The 16,140-nt window shown below is 38.2% G+C and overlaps 1 protein-coding gene across 1 annotated transcript; it reads right to left on the reverse strand.

The window, feature by feature from the left end:
* Positions 1 to 7,068: 7,068 nt before the first annotated feature.
* LOC124267189 lies at positions 7,069 to 16,140 on the reverse strand. Its single transcript, XM_046702103.1, has 8 exons — positions 15,930 to 16,140; positions 15,281 to 15,380; positions 12,790 to 12,996; positions 12,414 to 12,578; positions 11,191 to 11,289; positions 10,697 to 10,783; positions 10,350 to 10,544; positions 7,069 to 9,975 (listed from the first exon to the last, which is right to left on the reverse strand). The coding sequence occupies exons 3-8, from the start codon at positions 12,940 to 12,942 to the stop codon at positions 9,580 to 9,582; spliced, it is 1,095 nt and encodes a 364-aa protein (XP_046558059.1). The 5' UTR covers positions 12,943 to 12,996; positions 15,281 to 15,380; positions 15,930 to 16,140; the 3' UTR covers positions 7,069 to 9,579.

Consider the following 16,140-nt stretch of genomic DNA (forward strand, 5'->3'; position numbering starts at 1 on the left):
ACATTGACACTGCTTCCGGCGGCAGATTGACCAATCGGAACGCCTCGTCTGTACCTTACCTATATAATGCTCCAATGAGCTTCTACCGGATTCAATCGATCATTTGGCGAATGTACATTTGCATAATACATTCTCGCGGGCATGTAAATAATCAATAAAGATAAAAATGCGTCCGATAAAAGCAATATGGGTTGCGTCTAATCTGAGATATGTTAGAAAACGTGCAAATGGACGTTATTCTTTGGTGCATTATATGAAAAGACCCAAGAAGAATGAAGACAAATATGTGATATGTTTGGTAAATCAATTCAATTACAATGATTAAAGGGTTCATTAATGAGATCACGACCAGATTTATGAATATTCTGAACTACTTCATCAACGATCTCATACAAGCATGAGAATTAAGTCAATTTGACATTCATATGTCACTGAGACCAAAAATAGCCATTCTTTATAGGCTGAAAATATATATCAATCTTGAGGTGTATAACGTCAATCTAACGTCAGTTTATCTGAATATCGTTCTGTTTTCAACTGTTATTTGTTTTAGATTATTGCTCTTCATAAGTACATTTAATTCATGTAAGTCTGTTTATGTGTTGGTCTATAATGAAACCATATATGGTAAGCCAAATAATTATTTTGAAAAAATATAATTAAGTCAGTAAGAAAACTGCCATATATTTCTTTTTATGTGCAGGAGAACTTATTCTCCAACTTAAAACAAAGTCAACAATATGTTACATTTGATCTAATCGACTGTAATTGAAGACACATGCTATATTTTGGATTACACTTTGTTAGTAAACTACTGATTCGAGTACTTTTGTTTGGTTGAGCCCAATCCGGGATTCGAACCCACACCCTCAGAGTCAGGCACCTAAAATCGTCAACACACAAAGTCGTCTAACCCACTCACCCACGCAGCTTCCACCAAATGGCATTGTGTATTCATGGTATTGTAGAATACCCTACTAATTTAGCCTTTCAAAACTACAAGAGGTCTAAAATAATCGCTCGTTGCTCGGCAACTTCGTCTTATTTTTTCGACTTTTTTTCCAGTAAACTTCAAATCGCCTCCTTTTCATTTTTCAGCTTTTGAAAATCGTATTTTGCAGTATTCGGGTTTCTGGGATAAGCAATAAAACTCCAGGTGAAAACATAGAATGTATTAGCGCTTCTGTGGATGGGGGTAGAGTGTGTGGTTCGTACTACTGACTGCGCCGACATTCACTCACTCATTCAGTCCACGTGCATGAAGAGTGAATATATGTCATCGAGCTGATTGTGGTTGTCACGGTATTCACCATAACGGGAGTCGATTACTGTGAAAACAAACAAAGGACAACTTGTGACAAATGGGACTAAACAGTCCAGGAATATAGATTTGTTGGCTCATATATCAATCCTGACGCCATGCAATAGCTGGTTATTGTCGAAATATACACAAAGAACTGACATATCTCACGATTGACTGGGCCCCGATCTTAACCCTTTGGAGTATATCGAGAACATGATCATGGTCACTTCTTTGAGTGGCATTTTAGAAGTTGGGAAGTACAATATAGAACAAACTTTATGGATAACAACTTATTTTATTCGTGAGTGCGACGTTTCGATACAGATTCTTGTACCGTTGTCAAGCACCGTTGTACAAGAATCTGTATCGAAACGTCGCACTCACGAATAAAAGAAGTTGTTATCCATAAAGTTTGTTCTATAATGATCATGGTCGTCGTGTGCAACAAAGGGATCCTCCTGTATAAAACCTGGCCCAATTGGAAGCTGCTTTACACAAGGAATGGAGGATCAGGAGGCTGACAGGGGAAATGAGGAGGAGAGGAAAGTGCTGGCTGTCGGTATTGACCTTGAATTGTGTAAGACACGCAAAATGACATATTCATATTCACCAATACATTCAACATTAAACATTCCAGGGCCATTTCGTTTTTATGAGTCAAGGGATCATATGGGTCAGAAAAACCCAAGTTGTTCCATCGTGGTCACCACGATAAGTTTTATGTACCTGTTGAAAACCCATCATTACAAAAATACAGGGGGTGCTTAAATGTGCCTCTCTCTCTCTCTCTCTCTCTCTCTCTCTCTCTCTCTCTCTCTCTCTGTGTGTGTGTGTGTGTGTGTGTGTGAAGACTTGTATTTCCAGCATCTTAACCCTGCTCACAGTCTCCTATATATATGATACCATCCATTCTGAAGTTAAAATAATGCTTCTTCTTTCCATGTAACTTGAACTGCTGCTTTTGGCAGCCAAGGGTTCTGTGTTAGTTGAATATGTCGATCTCCAGCAGTGACAACATGAACAGAATGAACAGCCGTTACAACATTTACACACGGGGCCTGGTCCATAGTGTCATCCGTCTCGCAAGATCGGTGAAATAAACTGCCGTTCACACGGAAGGATACACTAAACTTCGATTTAACCAGCTAATTATAAAACACTACAAGGCTGAACCCCGTCACGGAAACACTGCCAACATATGGTCTAAAAACATCAATGATACTCGTATCAAATACACCTCTGTCGAATAAACACTTGTTTGTTTCATTTCCAGCCACTGTCAAACACGGGCGGATACCGATTAGATAGTTTAGTTATATATGAAGTCAAGGTAGACCATACTTCAGACACTTTGTACCAATTGGCCAGTGTTCTGTAATCAGTGCCATGAATAAGAATTAGACGATTTGTTAACATCGTAGTTACCGTGTGTGTAAAAGGTGCACGAGTAGCCTGTGTTTGTTGTTTATCGCTGCACTCAGCAATTTTCCAGCTATATGACGACGGCCTATATGAATAACACCATGAAGTGATTCACATCATGAGCATCGATCTACGCTAGTGGGATACGGCGACATGCATCGACCAAGTCAGCGAGAATGACAACCCGATCCTGTTAGTCGCCTCTTACGACAAGCATGGGTTACTGAAGACCAATGCTAACCCGGAGCTTCATGGGTCAGTTGGCGATGTGGAAACTGATTTTACAGTATTGAACCAAACTTTTGTGTGTCTACCATAGTAGTAGAGCACAGACTTCTGTAACAATTTAGAGGCATAAGCTAATAAGCATGTTGTCCTACACATAACAATTACCTACAAAGCACACATCTCTTATCTGACGAGTCTGTAGCTACAACATTTGCCAGCCAAATTCATGTTTTGTAATGGTTACTTGAGGGCCATGAAAGTGCTGTATCAATAAAAGGTGGACACCCGATACACACGTCTAAACCACTGCAGCGTGGATGTACTGTATATGTTACTATCGCTAAAACGTCTTTTTAGAATCAACGATCAAAATATACTCCCCATCAAAGGTTTAGCCTCACTACTGTAAATGTAGCCACTTCCCTGATAGCAATGTTCGTTGGGCCAACATTGGCCAACGTAGGCCCAATGATGGCCAATGTTGGTCCAACATTGGCCCAACGGACATTGCTATCTGGGTTACTTCAGTCAACTGATCTTAAGTAGATTTTGCAAAATATTCCATACAGTTTAAGGGTACTGTTTACACATGAACTGATGTATTGTAAAACAAATTCGTAACGTTGAAAAGATTATTGTCATGAGTTCAATAAATGATGAAACTCAGTGAAAATTGGCGAATTCTTAGCGAAATTTTACACCAAAACGCAGCTGTTCACATGCACGATATTTGCACATGCTTTTCAGCAATTGATGCATGATCCTCGTGCAATTAATCTCCATAAGGTTTGCAGTTGGTTCCCCCACGTTAGTGGAGAAATTCATCTTCGATGTAACCAAATATATATACATAACATATCGTGAGTGCTTTAAGTGAGTCTAAACTTTTGACGGGTAGTATAGATGGGTTAGGCAATAATGAAGGTGGGGCTGTTGTGGTAGTGATGACAAAGCTGTTAAAACCATGATAATTTAGAATTATTTAACCCATTTAGCTGATCCATGGTAATTTCCACTCAATGAAGATTTGTTTCTCAATGAGTGTCAATGAATACTGTAACTACAGCTCGTTTGTAACTAATACAGTTGCGACTTTGTGTGTAGTACATTGTGAGGTGAGGTGACGTGAAATTGGGTTTAACGTCGTGCTTGAGAATATTTCGCTCATATGACGACGTGCATGCCCGTGTATGTGTATGTGCGGCTGCTTGTACTAGCCCAGACTGAAGCTGGTTTTATAGTGCTAGCCCACTGAGATACCATGCCCCAGTGAAGCATGAACACCCCACTCAGACACATTATACTGACCAGTCCTTGTTGTACCCATTAATGCCGAGCGCCAGGCAGGGACCAACAAGTGCCATATTTTAACGTCTTTTGGTATGACGCGATCGGGGATCGAACCCGCGACCTTCCGCTCTCCGGGCGGACGCTCTAACAACTACACCACGGAGGCGGTCAGTACATTGTGAATTGATTCAATTTGAACAGAACCTGTCACTTCACTGAACCTTTCTAGCAGTACACGCAATTACGTCAAATATTTAAAAATCGAGATTCTGACAAATGGTCAAAGGCAAAGTCATAATGCTTGTTTAAACTTAGGAACCACTTCAACATGTTCAATAAACCTTATTACCTGAGTGTACGTAAGGAAACTTCTTGTACAAACGTGAGTATTTTACGACCGCTTCTTGTTATGTTCCTATTGCCTGAAGCGGGCGTAAAATACACATTAAACCGAAAGTTATAAAATCTAAGATTGGATTTACACTTTTCAGGAATATAAACTAATAGACTAGCCAAAGTTACCGTGAAATAGGACAGACATGATCACTGACCAATATGAGATTTAGTGTTCTCATGTTAGAAGCTAAGTTTTAGAGCAGTTAAAGAACGAGAAGTAAATGTGTCATTCCAAATATCCTCACACCATATCTACTGATGTGACAAACTTGAGCATCGATCCTGGACTTATATATACTAGTCACATAAAGAAACTGTGCATACAAAAATTTAAAATCTAAATTTATCAAACCTGTGTAGACACATAAGGATTTAAACTCAGAGATTAGTGACATGTATCCAACATGCTTGCACGTGCCACGTTCCGTGACGTCAGTGGGTTCGTCCTTGAGACGTGCAATACGTTGTTGCACGTGCATTCCGGGAAAGAGAAACAGAGCAAATGAATGCCACACAATACTGTCACTTTGGAAAGCTCAACCCCTGCCCTTGCGATCGTTAAAAAAATTAAACGGCTATTGAAACGCACAGCATGCCAATGCTCACGTCTGCACAACCTCATGCGGCCATTGGGATGGTCCGTGGGGGGAATGTCTCAACGACAAGTGGCTGCACATTTCCACTGCCACCGGAACACCATTTCTGCACTGGTGAGACGCTACCAGAACACAAATGACGTCATCGATCGGCCACTTCTGGACGTCCACGTGTAACAACGCCAAGACAGGACAGATGGATAAGGGTGACCCATCTTCGCCACAGGTTTCAGACTGCAGTGATGATTGCCCAAACCATCCCAGGACTTCGCCGTATCCACCCCAACACAGTTCGACAACGTTTACGTCATCACGGGATCAGACCACGACGTCCCGCCATACGGCCTTTCCTGACACAACATCATCGACAAGCTCGCCGAATGTGGTGCCGAAATCATGTCCGCAGACACTTGTTTTGGTGGAGAAATGCACAGGCCTGTGTCTTGGAGAGGAATCGCTTTGGTGGTGGTTCCGTGATGATTTGGGGTGGATTAACAGCACGCCAAAGAACTCTTTTGGTGATTGTTCAGGGCAACTGAACTGGTGTGGGCTACAGGGATCAGATTCTTCGACCTGTGGCAATTCCTTATCTGCAACGTCATGGCCCTGGGTTAACATTCCAACAGGACAATGCCCGCCCTCATACGGCAAGGGTTGCTATGTATTTCTTGCAACACCACAACGTTGACTTACTGCCTTGGCCTGCAAATTCACCGGATCTCTCCCCGATAGAGCATGTTTGGGACGAGATGGATGGCCAGATAACGTCCTTGACCTTGCAACAGAACTTCAGAGGATCTGGCGTGACATCCCACAAGCCTTCCTTGCACGTTTGATAGGCTCTATGCGTCGTCGATGCACTGCTGTTCTCAATGCCGATGGTGGACATACCCGTTCTTGAGCTTGTGACATGGTCGTTTGACCCCTGTCCCCTATGTTGTGGACTCGTGACGTCATTGTGATTGACTTTTCAATTGAAATTCTCCCGACTTGTTATGGTCTCATGATCCCTCCATTAAAGTTTATATGTACCTTTGACATTGTTATCGTACTTATCAACTGGGATAATATTTTGACAATGCACAGTTTCTTTATGTGGCTAGTATAGTTTCACACATGCACTTATAACGAACTGGCGGTCATTTATTATGTCATCTACAACCTCACCATGCCAGAGAGCAGAGAGTGAAAAATGTATTGTTTAATTGTTACTTATATATAGGTAACAATAATTTAATGAATACATTTTCACTCATTGTGTGACATATTTTATGAACTTTTCAAATTTAGATCATATCTTCATAATCTCTAACTTGAATTGTGACTGAGTCACTTTGCTTTGGAATTTATTTTTTTATTAATGTAGATGAAGAATGGTCAAGTTGACTTGAGGTTTATGAATGCAAGTGTACAAGAATCACATCCTATCACAGAAAAACATAGGAAATCCTTATGGCCTGAATATATCATTTGTTATATGGCTTTTGATTTGCACACAGAAAAGTCATGATATGATAGGGTAACTGATGTCCGTCCCTTTGGGGATTCCAGGTTCTCGGTGTATGGTTGTAAGTGGAGACTGAATGGCCTGGGACCTTGATGGCGAAATCATTTAGTAGTTTGTTTTGATGAAGACTTGAATATCTAAAGGAACTTGGAATATTGCTCACTACAGGTTAAATGAGATTATTTTTTTTATAATCAATTTTCTTAACAGCTTGTGTGTTTGTTTTCTAGTCAGTAGAATCTAAGCTGAAAAAAAATGTGTCCTTTCACAACTCTGGTGTTAATTGTGTTAGCTGGTAATATATACAACAAATACAACAAATTCTGTTTACCTGTAGGAATACCTTTATACAAAAGGATAAACATGACAAATATATCTCAGCACTTGTTAAACCTCTCATTAAATCATTTGGGATACAGCCTTTCAATACATCTTTCTTACTCAAAAGATGTGAAGCACCACTTGATTTCTTTCTGTAGTTCACTTGTCATGCCATGACAAAGTAAGTATGGAAATATTTAAGAATCGTGAGCCATGACAAATTAACTACAGTAATAAGAAAACTTTGCTTGACCATAAAGGTCTTTTTGAGTATTACATACACAAGATAAATAATGATCTTCACATTTGCATTCGATGAAGTGGTGTCTTTAAAATTACAATACTGTGGTTGGTGTTGACAAACTGTTGAGTCTTCGATCTTATTACTGCAGTTCCAGATTTTTAAGAGTACTCTATAAGAATGAATAAGCATCCATATGTTTATGTCATATAAGATATTCCCTTTAAACGGCAGTGTTTCATGCATAAAAACAACAATGAACAAAGTACATGCAGGAAAAACACCGTTGCATGTTCAACTCATCTACATCATGGTCAACAGACAACAAATTACAACCAACCACTGTGCCACGCCTGGTATCAGCTGCATGCAGAGATGCCAACCCTAATTTAGCCCAAATAGTATTTTGGCCCAAAACTGGTGCAAAAAATTAGTATTTTTTGGCCAAAAGTATAATTAGTATTAACTTTTCCAAAGACTATTCATATTAAATATAATATGTAAATATATTGTCTAAGACCTTGTTATTGACATTGTACTCACCTAAATCAGTAATAAGTATCCATATATAGCTTGATATTAAATAAAATGTGATTGAAATTTATTGCGTATGCTGTTTGATAATATAATTTAATATTTTTAAAAATTTGTATATTTTTACTGCTATCGAAGTCACGTATTTTGTGTTGTTTTTTCGTAGCGAATACTATAAAATCACATGGGTTGGCATCTCTATACATGTGTCCAAGGTGTATGTGTCTCAGTGTGTGTCACCTTGCTCTAGGTAGCAACATAACAGTGAGTTTAGTTTTACGTCAATTTTAGCAACGTTCCAGCATTATCACGGCGGGGCACTCGAGACATAGGCTTCACACATTGTACCCATGTCGCAAATCGAACCCGGGGCCTTTGGCGTGATGAGTGAACGCTTTAACCACTACCCAAACGCCCAGCAACATAACAGATATCAACATTTATGGTCAACCAAACCACTGTGCGGCAATACTGAGAAAACACTGTATGGCAATACTGTGACAATATGTGGCAAACGGTACACAGCTAATTACAACTGCTAAGTCATGTTGCAAAAACCTCGACTGTTCTTATCAGATTAAACTACGTGAAATGTGCCTCCAAAAATAAAAATGACTTGGTGTAATAATATAACAATATTTGCATATGCTGATATGTATCATATTGCACCATTTATTTTAAATTCTTTTTAGGCATTATGTAGACAATATGCTAGTCTAGGATGTCAATGATAGCAAACCTTTTGGAAAATTTTCAAATGAATGTGTTTCGAGTTGCCAGTAACAGTTTTCATATGTTTTTTCCCATATAAAAAATACCTATATTTGAATACTGAAATTGGGAAAATATTGATGAAATAAGATATAATTTTAAAAGTAAAAGCTGTTAGCAAAGCTCCTGAGAGGCCAGTGATTTCTAAGCGTCCAAACTCTTGTCAGCTGCATGAAATCGTTGGAAATTTGTCAAACTCTTCAAATACCCATTGTCTAGAGTGTTACATATTATTATAAAAGCAACTGTCTACATCCCTTAACAAAACAACCTGGTGTCTACAATACAATAGGCTACTGCTGCATGGTATATACATGCCTGGTAGATTGTTTCAGCAGTATATTTTGACAGACTCTGATAACACAGATTCCATGAGGCACTGGTCATGGAAGGGAGATAACTCTAAAGAAGACCCTCTTCAAGGTACCTTTGTATGATAAACTCCACCATATTACACTAATCCATTTTTAGGGCTGAAGTACCCTTGGCGTTCTTTGGATACACTCAAAGGAAAGAAGAATATCATTAAAAGAAGTCTTATTTGTATTATTCCCCAGGGACATGTTAAATGGTAACATTAAAGAACAAGCTGTTACATATGATGGAAAGGTAAATGGATGTTTCTTCCTCGATACTCCACTGTATTATTCATATATCTAAATCAGTACTTTGAATCATGGAGTCCAGCTGGAATGACATGTCACTTAAAATAGCCGTCAATAAACCTAAAAGGTTTGATAGTGGACTTCTGCCAAACCCTTTTCAAGAAGTCATATTGGCTGGTTAATGATATCAAGCTCATGAATGAGAGAAATTCTGTTCTGTGTCAGTGACAAATAAGAAGATTATGATGTTACAGCCGAAGCAGACCTATGGTGGAGAAAGGTCCAGGGTATGTATCAAACAATAATGGTAACATTCTACACTGTATCAGAGGACGTGGAAGTTCACAAATCAGCAGATTCACATTCTATGCATACTGGTCAGATTCACGGACTGCTGTTGGTTCGATACAGATAGCAGAGGGTATGTTTCTGGCCAGTCCCATCAGCGTCTTCTGACATTCCCGGTGCATGTGGGTGAGTTGAGTTCGCATGTCCTGGATCTGATGTGTCAGGTCTTCCGTCACTCCGGCAATATCTGTGCAACAACTGTCCCCACCCTCACCGGGGGAATGAAGTACATTTGCCACGTTGGCCTGACCCCGGAAGCGCGTTTTACTTGCCAGTCTGAAGGATGGTTCTGGATTCAGTGTTCCGGCTATGTCATGTGCAGCAGTGAGCATGAGGTTAGCTTTGTGGACTGATATGTCCATGTTGATTGATGCTATTAAGTTGTCCAGCTCATGGTTGCTGATTTCCTGTCTCTGCAAAAAGAACAATACAGGATATGTAACATTATTGTACATTTCCTTATGTAAAGTACAAATTTCTTGTATTTTTTGTGAAGTCCAATCACTGATTCAAACACACATTCACAGAATAAGGCACCTCATCATCAGCACACACCGTTAAAACAAAGCATACAGCAAAAAGAATGCATAAAGAGAAAGCTAAGGAAAAACGTACTGATTGTTTTTTGGAATTACTATTAATACTCTGGCAAAATACAGATGCATCTCGTAACTAGTATCTGACTTGTAACCTTCTATCATTTGGCTCTGAACAACACAGGCTATACTGAAAAACTAGGCACTGATATCTTAAAATCAGAGAGAATCGAACCTAAACGTACAACTACCTTTGTATCCCACAGCTGTTCCAGGTTCTGTATGCTGCTCTCATAGCTGAGGATGGACTGTACTAGCTGCTGTCTAGCCAGCTGCATCTGTACAGGTCCATCAAGTGGAGTCTGAAGATAAACAGCACCAGACCGAGCCTCACTATGGTCTCGGTCTTCTGCTGCAGCCTTCACCTTCAGGTCAAGGACACTGTCCTGGAAGTAAGGAATTACTATAATGTGAAAAACATTGACATGGGTTCACAAGAATGTATTTGGTACCTACATCTATGGAAATCATTCCCATGAGTTAAAAACAAAACAAATGATTGCTTTTAAAAGATTACTTGTGAGCAATGCCAGCTTACCATCCACTTCCAAAATATGTCTTCATGTTGTCGCCAGTTCATCAGGTTCTGGAGGCGCTCATTGTCCTTATCAAGTAGCACCAGCATCTAAATATGATAAAACACAAGCAGGATATGTAATTGAATTATCATGCAGATGAAATTCTCACAAGGGCAAGGTTTCTCAAGGATTCCCATTTTTATTCAAAAGGGAAATCTTTATTTGTCTTTGACAAATGCACATCAGTGCATATGTGTGTACGTGTGTGTTGATGATGAGAGAGAGAGAGAGAGTGTGAGGGGGTAGGGTGTGTGTTAATGATTTTTAAGGGAGTGTGCCACCCATTTTGTTCTGGGTAGGTGTGTGTGTGAGAGAGAGTGAGATTCACATTGTACATGCTTCTCCACAAACATCATCATCACCCCCTAGCAATAAATTATTAACGGTTCCTAAGATTAGAAAACCATCAACATAATGTTATGTTTTATTTAAATAAACAATAGCAATCCATTACTCGTTTCAGCAGATGTGGGTGCCTCAGCAAATGGACTTCTAACACCGATAAATTGTCACGGTTCTTTCGGAGTGATATCCCTGTGGTGGTGTTTTCAATCTGAAATGAAAGTTACAAATATTTCAGTCGCTGTGTCAGCTATTGGTGCAGACTCTTATGTATGCGTTAAGGGTGATATCCCAAAGCTTGCTATAATATGTTAAAGATCTTTCATAACAATGGAAAGATAAATTGGGTAACTGGACTTCGCAGACTTTTATTTTCAACAGGATTTTCCTATGTCTGGATTGCACAGGATTTGATGATCATAAAATATTTATGAGTATGTTTTCCCAAAGATGTGTAGACATTCAATTTCAAGAATGGCATGATAAGCTGTCAGGTCGGAGTGATTATCATTTTAATCTAACTTTAAATCTCTGTTAGATACAGAGAAATATGTAATAACATTGTTCAGTAACAAAGATTTACTCTGTATATACTACACACTACGTTTCCAGTCTAATAAGGTAAAAGTGAGTAAATTGAGATAATGACATTGAATGTACTCAATGTATTTGTTTTAAATGTAACATGAATATTATAGAAGATGAATTCCACCTGATATTAGTGTGTCCATGTTATGAAGATTTGAGGGAGCAGCTTATACCCTGTTTCTATCACACATTCCCCTCTAAGAATAAGTTATACAAACTCTTGTCACCACAAAATGTGAAACATGTAAAAACCTTGCTATATTCCATAAGAGAAACCTACTTACTTAATTATGTATCCAAAACTTTTGTATGCGCAACGCAACCATTATTCTGTATATGTATGTGCTCTTGGCCTTGAGGCCTCTACACAGAATAAACTTGTCACTTGAAAGTTATAAATTTGAACTACTGTGTAACCTTTATCAGGTTTATCAACATATATATTGTGATGTTGTCCGTACAAATGGTGCTCATGTAACTGACTTTGAAAATGTGAGGTGAACAAAGTATTTGTGTGACATCAAAATTGAAGTTACATTCAGGAATATTACTGATGTCAAAGAATGATATTTTTAGACTAGTATATTGTGTATACTGAAGCAGAAAATGGTAAAATACTTCCAGTACAAGTAGCAATAACATATTTTTAACTCAAACATAATTTCTTTCATTCTTGCAATTACAAATAATATCACTGATGGTTTTCAACTCATCCATTCTAAAATGAAATAGTAAATTAAAACAAACCTTGTTTAGAAGCTTAGCCTCATGTTGCTGAGCTGCGTACATTCGCCGCAGGTTGAGTCGTAGTTTACTATTCAGCACTAGTAGCCTCTGTACTCTCTCACCAGCTGGGGCAGCTGAATCTCCCTTGGCAGTAGGGCCCAAATCACAAGCAGAATTAGGCCACTCCTACAAACACACAGTGCATGCTTATGTACATGGTAAGAATCTACCTTGATCACAAACTACGCAAAAGTTGTCTGTGTGTGTTTGTGTGCATGAGCATGCGCACCTCTGTGTGTGTACATGTGTTAACTGAGGGTTTAATGTCTCCAAGGACATCATCTGATGGAAATCTGCTTTGCATGTGGAGAAAATCTGTAAGTCTGATTTTCCTCACCTTACACCACTGTGAGATGTTTTCATCCAAAGGAGACGTACACTTGTCCATGAACCTCTCAATCAATGTCTCTTTACACACCAGCCATGCCATAGCCAGCAATAGTTCGCGACTTCCCCCTTGAGGCATCATTTGGCAAGTGAGCAAAGTCATGTGACATGTAACCACGACTTTGTAGTTCTCGCTTGACAAGGACACACTTCTCCTCTGTGAAGAAAGCAGTCAATGTACACATAAAGAATTGTTATACAATTGTAGAAACTGTGTGGACTTTGTTTATAGTGATTATAAGTGGTTGCAAATGACTGAATTGTGACAAGAGGGCAATTTGAATCCTTTCCAACCTGATTTGTTTGTTATCAATTTACCAAGTGAGGATTAGATCCCTTTTTGTAAACATCTGATTCTATACCACTTTTCAATTCAAGAACAGAGAAGGCCTGTTTCAAGACATTCGACTATGACATAATTTTGTCTGTAACAGATCATGAACCAGTGGTTGATTGTACCAAGAAATGAAGTATGCAGCTGAGCATGACCATATTCCAGTTCAAACAGTTTGGAATCTATTGCTCTACTGATCATGTTTTCACCTTAAATGCAATAATTCAGAAATGCTTATCAAGAAAAAAAGAAGAAATTGTATGTTGCCTTCGTAGATTTTAAGAAAGCTTTTGATTCCGTCTCACGATATAAACTTTGGTACTGTCTTCACAACTCTGGATTAAATGGCAAAATGTTGGCTGCAATAAAAAGTATATATGTATCTGTTACAGCATGTGTAAGATGCAATGATAATGTTTATACAGATTATTTTGATTGCCCAGTCGGTCTAAGACAAGGGTGTATTTTAAGTCCACTTTTTTTTCATTTTTATTGGTGAACTGTGTACTGATATTGTAGAAAGTGGTAAATTTGGTGTACAGCTGTTCCCTGATTTTTAGAGATATTGCTATTACTTTTGCAGATGATGTCATTCTCATATCTGACGTTGCTTCGGGACTACAAAAACAATTGAATATCTTAGAATCATATTCTGATAAATGGGGACTTGACGTTAACCTCAATAAAACCAATATTGTTGTTTTAGAAGGGTGGGCGATTATCAGCTAAAGAAAAATGGTATTATAAAGACTCTGTTATTGACGCTTGTGAATTCATATAGATATCTTGGTATTATATTTTCATCCACGCTTAAAATGAATAAATGTACAGACGATCTAGCACTGAGAGGAAAAAGAGCATTGTTACAAATACTATATAACTTACTTAAAGATTGATGTGGTTGATCCTAGGGTATTCTTTAAAATATCTGATTCACAAATTCAACCAATTTTACTTTATGGTATGGAGGTATGGGGATTAGCCGCTATGAGAATATTGAAAAAGTTCATTTGCTTGCATGTAAGAGATTTCTAAATGTAGGATTACAAACGCCTAATGTTATAATATATGGTGAATGTGGACTATATCCTTTGTATATAAATGCCTTATGTCGAAGTTATTAAATATTGGCTAAAGCTTACAGAAATGCACTCTGGTAGAATACCAAAACATCATATGACATGTCAGTATATTTAGATAACATTGGGCAAAATAATTATGCTTCTCATATTCAGAACATACTTTTTTTTCACATGGATTTGGCTTTGTATGGTTAGCACAAAGTGTAGGCAATAAGGTTGATTTTCTTAGATGTTTTAAAGATGTATGTGTAAATATGTTCTACCAATCTTGGCATTGTACTCGACAACAGTTCACGCTACAATTTGTATAGAGAATGTAAGTGTTTACTAGAACCGAAAAATATTTAAGTGTTATACATGAAAACAAATATCGTAATATTCTTATAAAATCTCGAAAGCAGGCCTATTACGATTAAAAATAAATGAAGGAAGATGGTTAAATATTGATGTATCTCAACGCACATTACGTCCTGTCTGTACACCTCGTATAGAGGATGAATTCCATTTTCTTTTAGTATGCAAATATTATTCTGAAGAAAGATTCTATTATTTTCCACATATTTACAACCGCATTCCAAATATATTTATATTCAAAAACCTGCTAACTTCTCCTTCAAATGAAGCATTATTAAATCTATGCAAATTCATATATACTGCTTATAAAAGAGACAGACTTTGTTAAACTCTTAATTGTTTTACATCATGTTGCCAATATATTTTGATTGTACATATGTTATATGTATATGGGCCGGTGGCCTTCATGCATAATAATAAAGATCTTTGACTTTTGCTCTATGCTATCACCCTTTGGGACAGGAGATATTGTGGATAATTCCATTCCCAGACACACTGTTGGACCATCATGTCTACCACATTCAGCATGCCATTTTCTTCTCACATTAACGTTCTGGTATAATCCTAAAACAAGCATGGAATACAATCATATGAAGTGTGTATTTCTCAGCTGTAGAAAACATGAAAAAGGAAAACATAGCAATCGTCATGTTCATAACGTATGACCTCACCGTCTGAAAGCTGCCTCTGGGCCTTGACAGCAGAGTCGTCAACTACTCCATAATTGCTGAAGTATACCAGCTCAAACAACAGCTTCCACAAAGCGGGTGTCTGTAACAACGGCATAAGAATCTACATTGAAAAGTTGCCCTGTGCAATAAACAAGGTGTTGTTATCCGTTTACTGCATTTAAAAGGCATGACAGGATACTGTCAGATCATTTATCACAAGTTAAGTAAGATGACAAGACAAACAACACGTTTAATCACAATTACCAAGACTAAACATACATACCGGCCCTAAATAGTACTACATAAAATCGTGTTTAACATCATTATAAATGGGTTATAAGTAAAAGCGATATATATATTTCACAATCGGTGACGTTTTGGGTGTTGTTTCAGTCTGCACCCAGATTTTGAAGCAGGGTTTCCACTAGTCTGTCTCACAGTCCCTGAACCACATTAATTTCCCTACTGCCAAGCCCTCTCTGCAGTGCTAAAGCCCTAAATAAAGCAAGTCTAGATTTCCTCAGGTTCAGGTTCTGAATCTCTGGTCCAACTAGGGCTCCTTTTCAATATAAATGGGCTTGTTTGTTACTATCAAAATTATATATATTCAGAGACTAAGCCTTAGTCTAGGTTTCCGCGAAAATCTCACCGCTTCGTAATTGTTGAACTTTGCCAAGCGAAATGTTTCTGCGGTGACAAGTGATGCTCCATTTTCGTTCAGTATTGTTGATAGCAGTTCTATGGTTTCCCTTACTTGAGTTGACCCAGACATGGTTATTAGGAGGTGTTTGAAAATGGTCACATATTGACTGTGTCTGAACGTTTGTTTACCAGTTATTTAGTACTTCCGGTTACAGAGA

Source organism: Haliotis rubra, unplaced genomic scaffold (genome assembly GCF_003918875.1).
Source record: "Haliotis rubra isolate DU_JTF1 unplaced genomic scaffold, ASM391887v1 Scf13, whole genome shotgun sequence".
NCBI classification, from domain to species: domain Eukaryota; kingdom Metazoa; phylum Mollusca; class Gastropoda; order Lepetellida; family Haliotidae; genus Haliotis; species Haliotis rubra.

Excerpts from the sequence above, each read along its gene's own strand:
- LOC124267189 (XM_046702103.1), bottom strand. The coding sequence starts at position 12,942 with ATGACTTTGCTCACTTGCCAAATGATGCCTCAAGGGGGAAGTCGCGAA. Across the intron at positions 10,545-10,696 it reads ACATATTTTGGAAGTGGATG|GACAGTGTCCTTGACCTGAA; the intron begins GTAAGCTGGCAT and ends CCTTACTTCCAG. Across the intron at positions 9,976-10,349 it reads AACAGCTGTGGGATACAAAG|AGACAGGAAATCAGCAACCA; the intron begins GTAGTTGTACGT and ends TTCTTTTTGCAG.